At 49.2% G+C, this 10931-nt stretch overlaps 1 protein-coding gene across 1 annotated transcript; it reads right to left on the minus strand.

Moving 5' to 3' along the window:
- Positions 1–1706: 1706 nt before the first annotated feature.
- TMEM82 (transmembrane protein 82) lies at positions 1707–10648 on the minus strand. Its single transcript, XM_083454139.1, has 6 exons — positions 10354–10648; positions 10197–10269; positions 8745–8919; positions 6606–7014; positions 4038–4225; positions 1707–2773 (listed from the first exon to the last, which is right to left on the minus strand). Exons 1-6 carry the CDS (start codon positions 10631–10633, stop codon positions 2672–2674), a joined length of 1227 nt encoding a protein of 408 aa, XP_083310265.1. The 5' UTR covers positions 10634–10648; the 3' UTR covers positions 1707–2671.
- Between the last annotated feature and the right edge of the window lie 283 nt (positions 10649–10931).

Here is a 10931-nt window from a genome sequence, read left to right on the forward strand (position 1 = left end):
CCCACGCTACGCCACTGCCGCCCTCTCCTTCTCTGTGTCTCCTTCAATCATTTTCTGGAGTGGGGTTGAATGTTTTTATTTCCTGGTCTGCAGTGGTTTCCTTTCTTTTGTCCAGCACTCTTGCGGAAGCAGCTGAGCTGTGTCAGCATTTGACAGCTCATTTGAGTTGCAGTGGTGAAGCCTTGAGTCAGCTTGAGCTGGCGTGGGGAGGAGGGAGGAGGTGGGAGAGCCACTGAGGATTCCCATATAAGCCTTGCTTTTCGCCAACCAGACAGGCAGACAGGAAGTGCAAGTGTGGGAGGCCTCCCCCTCCACACATAATCGTGTATCCCCATGATTACAAGGGCTGGAGGCAAAGGGAAGGGAAGGGTGTGGAGCACAGCACTAAGAATATAAAGGAAGGGCATGCAAGATTAGGCTGGAGGCAGAGAAGGAAGGAAGGATTGATCAAACCCCAGTTTGCAAAGAGGCTTCTGGGTAGGTAGAGGGTGTTTGCACACACGAGGATTAAATCACTTTGTGGTTTAATCCGTCTGCAACAACACAGCCATGGATCTTGCTCTGCCCGGCCAGATTTTCCCACACTCCTGATAACGTACAATTCCCCCCATAGCTTCCTGAACAGCAAGGCATTTGTAGCACAAAGTGCAGCTACAAGTTAGTTAAGCACACTAAAGACCCCCATCCCCAAATTTCAATGGGTAAGAGTTAAGGACATGGGTAGGCAAACTTAGGCCCGGGGGCTGGATCTGGCCCAATCGCCTTCTAAATCCAGCCCGCAGATGGTCCGGGAATCAGCGTGTTTTTACATGAGTAGAATGTGTTCTTTTATTTAAAATGCATCTCTGGGTTATTTGTGGGGCATAGGAATTCATTCTTTTTTTTTCTTTCCAAAATATAGTCCAGCCCCCCACAAGGTCTGAGGGACAGTGGACTGGCCCCCTGCTGAAAAGGTTTGCTGACCCCTGGTTAAGGAGGTCCTTGGGTGACTAGTCAATAAGAGTTAGACAAATGGACTGGGGATAAAGGCTGTCAGTAGCCACTAGCCACAATGACTATGTTCTGCTTTATTGTTGATAAAATTACTTTTGTGTTACCACCGTGGTATAAGTGAAAATCCGGACACAGAAGTTGTTGAGCTGAAATTCACCAAAATCTACACTTCCGACATGGGCTGCCATATGTCTGAATTTTCCCAGACAATTCAGCTTTTAAAAAACCCACAATAATACAGATAATCTCCCAGGTGGCTGATGAATCCACGATTAAACAGGTGCAAAAATGTATTCCAGAAGCGAGGTGGCCTCGGCTGAATCTCTGCTGGTAGGGAGACAGGTGACACTCCATGCCAACTTCTGGTTGGATAACCACCCTTGCAAGGTAGCCCCTTCATAAGTAACAAAGAGTCTTGTCGGCTACCAAAATGTATTATGGAATAAGCAGATACAGAAAGTGAGAGCCTTAGCAAGCATAGTACCTGGGTCTATTCAGTAGCATCTGAGTGTGGAGAAGGAGACAATAAACTGAGGAGAGGGAAATTAAATGCCAAAAAAAAATAATCCCCAAACCACTCAACAACAAAGCAACTCCAACCACAGGCAACTTTTCGCACATTGGACTCTGATCTACAAAAATCTTATTTCCATAATATAATCCCATAGTTTTTCAGCTGCTCCAAGACTCATTTTTGATGCATGAATGCTATATCATTGTTAATGGTTTATTATTCTCATCATCTCAATTTCCTACCTGCTGCTCACTGTCAGGATCCAGGTCAGGTTACAGGAATTTAAAAACAGTTTAAAACAAATTACTACTGTCATGCGAATAGGGTGGATCCTGAACACACACACCTATTGATCTATTGAGCTGAGGTGTCAAAGGCCAGGGAAAGAGGTGCGTCTACAGCAAACAATTGAAACGACACACATAGGAAGATGCAGGAGGAAAAAGGGCTGGGGGGGACAACTTTATTTAGGAAGGTGGGGCAAGCAGAGAGCATGAAAGAGACTCCAGAGTTTCACATAAATATTTGTTGTTGTTTAGTCGTTTAATCGTGTGGACCAGAGCATGCCAGGCACTTCTGTCTTCCACTGCCTCCTGCAGTTTGGTCAAACTCAAAATAGAAGTCCGCTTTATTCCCGTTTTTGTCAGAAGCCTTTGCTCCCTAGGCACACCAGCTCTTTCCTTAGCTATCAGCACAGTACTTTAGTGTTTATTTAAGACAAAGGGGGGCATTTTCAGCACCCCCTGCAACATGAAGCACATCATCCCTTGGTGCAATCTGTCCACCTACCAGCCCCTGTGTGGTCAGTGTGTGGTATTTTGGTGGCATTCCCATAGCAGGCTGACTTTAAAAAGGGTTGGCTGTTTGTTCAAGAGAGGAGATAGCTTAAATTGGGGGTTAGGTGGGTTGCAATTAATGGGGTGGGGAAATGCAATTGGGCAAGGCAACAACTAGCACAGAAATAAATAAGTCACCATTTAGTAAAGTGACAGGCATGAAATATCTATCCCACATCCAATGCGGGGCCCAGAGAGTCCAGAGTAGCCCAGCACAGTGGATCAGATGAAATCAAGCATTGGGATGAAATCCAGCCCCTAGGATTTCCCCACCTTGGACCTGCAGTCACTGGCTCATATCAGCCTCCTCCGGAGCCCGCTCGGTGTTTCAGGATGTTGCCGTTGCAGAGTGGGATTTTGAAGGGTCTTTGTAGTGTCTCGAGGGCTTTCGGGAGGCAGAAGCTGAGGGCGAGAACCTTTGAGAATAATCCTGAAGTGCCACAACAAACAAAAGAAAAAACAGAAATATTAGGTTCTAGAAAGCAAATCGATGACACCGTTTAGCCATCTTCAAATATCTCAAGGGCTGTCACAAGGAAGATTTCTTGTTTTCTCGTGCTCTGGGGGTGAGGACCCAAACCAATGGTTCAAGTTACAAGAAAGGAAATTCTGAGTAAACATGGGAATAGTTTTCTGGCAGTTATAGCTGTTGAACAGTAGAACGGACTTCCCTCGGAAGATGGAAGGCTCTCCTTCATTGGCGGTTTTAAGCAGAGGTTGGACGGCCATCTGCCATGGCTGCTTTAGTTGAGATTCCTGCATTTCAGGCAGTTGGACTAGATGACTCTCAGGGTTCCCCTCCAACTCTACAATTCTATGATTAGGAGGAGATTTGTGACAGGCGTAGGGGAGCATTTCTTTCATGAAATAGGTGTTAAACTTGTGGAGCTCACGATCACAGGATGTGGCATTTTGAAGGAGATTAGACACATAGAGGAGGGAGAAAGGTTGTTTTCTGCTGCTCCAGAGAAGCGGACACAGAGCAATGGATCCAAACTACAAGAAAGAAGATTCCACCTAAACATTAGGAAGAACTTCCTGACAGTAAGAGCTGTTCGACAGTGGAATTTGCTGCCAAGGAGTGTGGTGGAGTCTCCTTCTTTGGAGGTCTTTAAGCAGAGGCTTGACAACCACATGTCAGGAGTGCTCTGATGGTGTTCCTGCTTGGCAGGGGGTTGGACTCGATGGCCCTTGTGGTCTCTTCCAACTCTATGATTCTATGATTCTACATTCATTGTGTATATATAATCCCGTCTCTCCTAACGTGGCCATGAGACACTTTGGACTGTGGCTCCCATCTCTGCCTGCGTCTGAAACATCTGGAGGGGCACAAGGTTGGGGAAGGATGGGACAGGCTATTTGCCAGGAGAGCGGGAAATGTGTCCTCCGAGTTGAGAGACAGGAGCAGATGTTGGAGAGAAACCCCATGGATCAGCTTTCACCATCTTCCTCAAACTGAGAGCTTTCCAGACCTCCACATGACAAAATGGTGGACCTCTGGTATGATTCAGTGTGACTGTTTCCAAATATGGTTTTTTAAATAGGTTTTTAAATATTGTCTCCCCCCAAGGTGGTGGCAGCCTCCACTGAGGTCCCTCAGACTTCCCACCCCAACAAAGCCCACTATTCCTCTCCCCTCCCACCGCCATCTTGGAATGCCTTCCAGATGCCAACACTCTTTTGCTCCTCCTCACCTGCTTCCTGCAGATATCCAGTATAATTCCCGCCCGCATCAGGCACCAGATCTCCCCAACCAGTGAAACGAGGATGTTCACAATGTCCATCCACCGGCCAACGGTCATCAGCAGGATCAGGAGGCCCCCCATCCTGACAAAGACCGTCTGGTAGGCCATCTGCTCTGTGGGGTTCTGCCGTTGCTCTTCTGCCATTGGACAAAGGAAAGATAAAATGGTTAGGTTTATGCTGGTCAACTTATATACAATGCCAGTACTATTCAGAGGAGACTTGTTTAAATTAATGAACCTAAGAAAGACTCACACTGGATACATTCTGCAAATGAGAGGGCAGGGATGGGGAACAACTGTGGCCCTCCAAGTGTCAAGGACTGGCTGGATGAGGAAGAGCGGTGGGAGCCCCCCGCCCAGGAGCCCCCCAGGGAAGATGCAGAAGATGATGACTTAGATCCTGGGTCCTGGTGGTGAGTCTGGGGAAGGGACGAGCTGGGAGGTGCTAGAAGCAGGGAGTCTGAGCGATCCAGGGGAGTCAGGAGAAGGAGGCACCTTCCAGGACAGGGATTGGGGCCAAGAGTCACAGTGTGAGCACAGAGAGGAGTCAGAGGTTGCCCTTGCTACCCAGCAGCAGGGCAGTCTCGGTCCTGCTGGCTCGCCTCCCACTCTAACACCCCAATCGATGAGAATCCTGCACATTGCTGAGCATTGGGCCAGACAGGCACAGAGGATGAGCACTTCCTCTCGATGCAGCCTTCATTTGCTTGGGAGGGATCCAGAGTGAGAGGCTAGAGGGGGAAGCGAGGGGCTAGTGGTCAGTTTCAGCAACTTCTCAGCTGGATTAAGATGAACCAGAGGACTCTGCTCTGTTGTTAAAAAAAGCGAATTGCATTCCGTGCCTCCTGTGTGTCCCTGCCCTGTGGTCAACCTGGGCTCGCTTGGCAGCTTCTAGACACCAAGTGATGCTAGTCTCCCAACTCCAGCAAGGCCAGTGGTCTGGGATTATAATGGGAGCTGGAGGAGTCCAGTAACATCTGGAGGCCCACAGGCTCTCCCATCCCTGCATTAAAAGGATACAGAGTAGTGATGGAGGCATCTGGAGCAGTAAAAGCAAGTGATGGTCTAGTTAAGGGAGAGAGAACCTGTGGTGCCATTCAGACCTTGCTGGACTCCAGGTCCCAGCAGCCAGCATGGGCAAGAGTCAGGGCCAGAGCTGGGAGCTGGAGTCACAACAACATCATCCGGAAGGCCACAGGCACACCATCCCTGCTGTAGGGATAGCTCAGTGAGAACAGCATGAGTCTCTTGATCTCAGGGTTTCTGGTTCGAGCTCCACATGGAGCAAAAGTTTCCTGAATTGCAGGTCCTTGGGACCCAACTCTACAATTCCACGATTGTATCATCAGCAGAACCAGTCCAATTCTCTCTTCGAAAAAAGGCAAGAAACCGACCTGTCATGTCAACATAGGAAGAGGTATTGTACCAAGTTGATACTATTTTGCCAGCCTTGCAATCTCATGCCCTTTTGAGTAGGGCTGAACCCGAGGTGTGCACTGCTTTGTGCTCTTTATTTGGAGTCTCCCCAATAAAGAGGCCACAAATGAGCAGAGGAAGCTGCCTTAGACCAGGTCATCAGATCCTTTCTCCACCTTTCTCTGGCAGGGTGTGTGTGTGTGTGTGTGTGTGTGTGTCTTGTACACATCTTTGTATTTCTTCTTTCTTTGGTGATCACTCATAGCTGAGTAAGATTGTCTTCCATGAACATGGCTTTACAGTAAGTGACTTTGGAGGTCAATTCTGGATCCACACGTCCTTCCACAGTAGGGACATAGGTTTCTGGGCAGGAGTTGATCACGGTGAGGGTTTGCCAAGCGTTGCTTCCTCTTAGCACGTTTCTCCCTTTCGTCCTGAGTTTGAGTGTCTTCAATGCCCATGACACCTTTGATGAATGCTGTTCTCCAATTGGAGCCCTCACAGGCCAGTGTTCCCCAGTTGTCAGTGTTTATCCTACATTTTTTTAGATTTGCCTTGAGAGGGTCTTTAAACCTCTTTTGTTGACCAACAGCATTACACTTTCCATTTTTAAGTCGGGAATAGAGTAGTTGCTTTGGAAGACGATAATCAGACATCCGCACAACATGACCAGTCCAACAAGGTTGATGTTGAAGAATCATTGCTTTGACACTGGTGATCTTTGCTTCTTCCAATACACTGACATTAGTTTGCCTGTCTTCCCAAGTGATGTGTAAAAATTTTCAGAGACACTGTTGATGGAACTGGTCTACAAGGGATCTTTGTATTTAAGATCCCCCTAGCTAGAAATGCCAGGAGTTGCACCTGGGGACTTTCCCCCTTACCAGACATTATTCTGATTGCCTGTGATGCTACGGAACGTTCGCAAACATTCCAACCGCTCCAGGAAGGGAAGGTGCCAGAAGCAGACCATTCTGCAGGAGGGTGCTGCTTGCTTGCTGCTGGGGAAGGAACCCAAAGGCCAACGGCCGCCCACACCTAGCAATCTCCCAAAGATCTTGCCCACTGAGCCAGAGGCCAGCGAGGGGGGGAGGAGCTCACCTTGCATGTAGATGACAAGCAGCGTGTAGCAGATGGTGAGCGGGGTCCAGAAGCGGACGGCCTCCGAGGTGGTGAGGAAGTCCCGGTTGATCAGGGCCACCGCCGCCAGGTCGGCCACCACGAAGGTGACCTTGAGGGCGTTGCAGAGCAGGCGAGGGATGCCGTGCCAGGTGGTCAGGAGGAAGAGGCAGGCCCCGCAGTAGCGCTCCTTGCAGTGGAGCTCGTACATGGTGAAGATGTGGCGCGTCAGGCGCCAGACATAGTACGTTAAGAGTCCTGCCAGGCCGACGCTGAGGAGCAGGTTCCAGGTGCGGTGGGGCGCCCCCTCCTGGAGGTAGCTGAGGCTGCAGGAGATGCCGCAGCCCAGGGAGTACTGGCAGAGGAGGTAGAGCTGGCTGCTGTGCGCCCCCTGCAGGATCCCAGTGGAAATTGAGAGATGGTAGCAGTGTATATTAATATTTTTTTTATTGAAATAATTCAATTATAAAGAAATAGAGTGATACAAAGGGGGGAAGGGAGAAAGTAAGGGGGGGAGAACAAATGTGTGTGTAAAAAAAAGAGAGAGAGAAAGAAACAATACACAAAAATGCAATGTAATATACAGTCGTACCTTGGATCCCGAACGCCCTGGAACTCGGACGTTTTGGCTCCTGAATGCCGCAGACCTGGAAGTGATTGTTCCAGTTTGCGGACGAATGTCTGATGGAGCTTCTGCAGCTTCTGATTGGCTGCAGGAGCTTCCTGCAACCAATCAGAAATCACGATTTGGTTTTTGAACGTTTTGGAAGTTGAACAGTCTTCCAGAACAGATTCTGTTCGACTTCCAAGGTACGACTGTACTCCAATACATTCATATATTAATTGCTATGGACGGTGGCAGTGTATGGGGTGTGTTTATTTTGATTATATGTATTTTGATTTTAGATTTAGATTTTGTTCTGTCAACCACCCTGAGACTTCCATGTATAGGGCGGCATATAAATTCAAGAAATACAGTGGTGCCCCGCAAGACGAATGCCTCGCAAGACGGAAAACCCGTAAGACGAAAGGGTTTTCCGTTTGCAGAGGCGCTTCGCAAGACGAATTTCCCTATGGGCTTGCTTCGCAAGACGAAAATTGACGAAAATTTTCGGGGGGTTTTCCGCTCCAAAACCCCTTTTTCTGAAGCGCTAAGCTGCTAAAAGCATTTTAGCAGCAAAACCGCTAATCCCTTAAGCCTTAAAAAGCCGTTTTTAGCCCTTAAACTGTCAATAGCGCTAATAGCGCTACTCCGCCAATGGGCTTGCTTCGCAAGACGAAAAAACCGCAAGACGAAAAGACTCGCGGAACGGATTCTTTTTGTCTTGCGAGGCACCACTGTAAATAATAGTGGTTAGTGTGTCGGACTAGGACCGGGGAGATCAGAGTTCAAATCTCCACCCGGCCATGAAACTCACTGGGGGGCGTTGGGGACCAGTCACTGCCTCAGCCTAACCTACCTCACAGGGATGTTGTGGGGACAAAATGGGGAGGAGAACCACCACGTACAGCACTTGGAACTCCTTGGAAGAAAAGCTGGGATGCAAAAGCAGTGAATAAATAAATAAAAATCCCTCCATCCAAATGGCAGGATAAATCTCGACTGTCGCGGGAATTCGCTTCCTTCTATCGCAGGGCTCCTGGTGACTTTGACTCCACTCAGGTGCTTGTTTGGGTTTCCCCCGGCTCCCCTCCACAGCAGGCATGTGGTCCCACCTCAGCCCGCACATGAAGAAATATAATAATAATGATAATAATATAATAATAATTTATTATTTATACCCTGCCCATCTGGCTGGGCTTCCCCAGCCACTCTGGGCGGCTTCCAAAAAACACTGTAATACATCAAACATTAAAAGCTTCCCTAAACAGGGCTGCCTTCAGATGTCTTCTAAAAGTCTGGTAGTTGTTGTTCTCTTTGACATCTGCTGGGAGGGCGTTCCACAGGGCGGGTGCCACTACCGAGAAGGCCCTCTGCCTGGTTCCCTGTAACATGGCTTCTCACAGTGAGGGAACTGCCAGAAGGCTCTCGGTGCTGGACCTCAGGTGTCTGGGTAGAACAATGGGGGTGGAGACGCTCCTTCAGATATACTGGGAAAAGGGAAAGAAAGAGTCGCTCACCTTGTCAAGGGAGAGGACGGTGGAGATGGCCCGAAGGGAGAACTCCAGCACCACCAAGGCAGCCACACGATAGCCGACCACCGTGAAGGTCCCGGTCAGCACCAGGAGATGCAGCTGGTCCAGCAGCGGCCACTGGTTGCGGATGATCTCCTTCTCCTTCTGCCGGTCGGGGTCGCTGGGGCAGAAATGAGGGTCTCAAGAAGGGAAAGGCAATTTCTCCGCTCAGGACCGAGAGCTCAAACTCAGGAAGCTACAGGGACTAGCTGGAGTAAACACACCTTCCCTTTGCCGAGTCCCATCTGAGTACTTCCAGGAGAGCCCAGAGGGCTTCTCCCACCCCCAGGTCTCCAAGGTTGGCAGGAACCTGATATCCTCTGCATTTACTCCAGGAGAACCATCTTCCGCCTCTCCCAGGGGCAGAGAGGTTTGGGGGCTCACGCATGTCTGGAAATACCCTTTGGCCTTGCAACAATCCACCTTCACAGGCTTTGGGTAAATTGCGCATGGGACTCTATACATACTCAGAGGGGGTGCTCCTCTTCTGTACTGTTTCTGGGGCCTGAAAAGGGTCTTCTTGGGGCTTGGCTCTGAAAAGACCCAAAGGTTTGTTCACTGGCAAACGCAACCTCCCTGGCTGCCTCTTCCTGTCTCAATCTTGGGGTGTGTTCAGGTCCTCTGTAATCATTTCACATTTCCCAAGTTGAGTTCGGTCACCGAGATCAAATGAAACCTGCTCCTAATTAAGCTCCCGGTTCAGCCCTGACCAAAACCGTCCCCAAATCCATAGGGATGTGTTTGCAATGCCCCTGTCCTCATACAAAGAATCACGGCTAAAGGACAACCTCATCCTCTGAAAAATAGTTGGTACACTGCTGAATATTGTTTTCCATTGCCTGTGCTCATCTGCTCTGTTTTCCAAAGCTGAAAAGATTAAGGAAATGCCAAGGAAGGCATCTTTGCCTGGCAATCTTTTTCTCACCAATACAAAAGGCATCTCGCCAGCCAGCTGGGCACTGCCCAGGTGGGGCCATGCTTGCGCACTGCCCTGGAGATAAGATGCTGCCACTCCAATATTTAACTCCCAGGGATCCCTGGGACTCCAAAGCATGGCATTGGTGGAAGCTCGCATGAACCAGATCTTAAAAGGGGATTCCTCAAAGGCAAGACCAGAGACAATCGACTTCGCAGGAGCAGAAAATCTGGGCTTGTCCCTATTGAATTAATAGGAGTGTCTGAGATTTTTTCTGCAGACAGACAGCCATCAAAGCATCCGGATTCAGGAGGCAAACGTGACACTAGGCAGATCGGCTTGCTGGTCTTTATGGCTCCCAGTCGGCACCTTATCAGAGCGCTGCAGGGGTTAATAGCCACCCCAGGGCCGCCTGCAAGGACAGATTGAGGAAGTCCTAACTCTCTGTTTAGAAATCTCTGCTCTGCCTAACAAGCACTCACTTCAAACAGTTGATGTAGATGTAAATCTTCATCAGACTGCCCAGGATGGAGACGGCACAGGCACCCACCAGCCCTGCAAGGAAGCAAAGGTCAGAAAGGGGGTAGGGCTCAGTGGGTGGGGTAGGTGCCCCCCCCCCCGGGAGGAGGAGAAGCTCACCCTGCAAGACGGAGTCCACCAGATCGGAGCCCCAGGCCAGGCTGGGGAAGGCGGGCAGCCAGGAGACCAGGTAGGAGTAGAGGCTGGAAAGCATGGTGGTGCCGTGGGAGGGTGGGTCTGGCCTTCCTCTTCCCGGCTGCAGGCTCAAAGGTCTGCTGTTGGAGGGCTGGCGAGAGCCCAGGGACCTTGTGCTTGTGTTGCTGCTGCTCTGGTAAATCATTGCTGCCTCTTTGCCCCTCCTGGGGAGGAGGCCACTCAGCCAGAGCCCTTGCACAACCATTTCTGCTTGGGGAGAAGCAGGAAAATCATTTCCTGGGCCAGCAGTAGCAGCAGCAGCTGCAGCAGCTCCCCAGGATGAAAGCAAAGGGAAACACTTAAGGCAAGGAGGTTTTTGAACTCCAGCCCAACTGCAAAATGTTGTTCTTTTTTTCCTTCAAATTTTTTTATTACTTTTCACAAAATTATAAACAAACAAACAAACATACAAACATAAATCATAACCTTATTAAAATTACACTTATTTTTTTATAAATATTTTATTAGGTTTTACAGAAAATATAAAGCAACAAAAAACAAAC

The sequence above is a fragment of the Podarcis tiliguerta genome (assembly GCF_965153285.1).
Source record: "Podarcis tiliguerta genome assembly, chromosome: 8".
Classification (NCBI taxonomy): Eukaryota; Metazoa; Chordata; class Lepidosauria; order Squamata; family Lacertidae; genus Podarcis; species Podarcis tiliguerta.

What these genes read in the sequence shown, in the direction of transcription:
- TMEM82 (XM_083454139.1), bottom strand. Translation starts at nt 10,633, where the DNA reads ATGGTTGTGCAAGGGCTCTGGCTGAGTGGCCTCCTCCCCAGGAGGGGC. An exon ending in ATCTACATCAACTGTTTGAA is followed by an intron (nt 8,920 to 10,196) that starts GTGAGTGCTTGT and finishes TTTCTGCCCCAG; the next exon opens with CGACCCCGACCGGCAGAAGG. An exon ending in CCGTCCTCTCCCTTGACAAG is followed by an intron (nt 7,015 to 8,744) that starts GTGAGCGACTCT and finishes GGGATCCTGCAG; the next exon opens with GGGGCGCACAGCAGCCAGCT.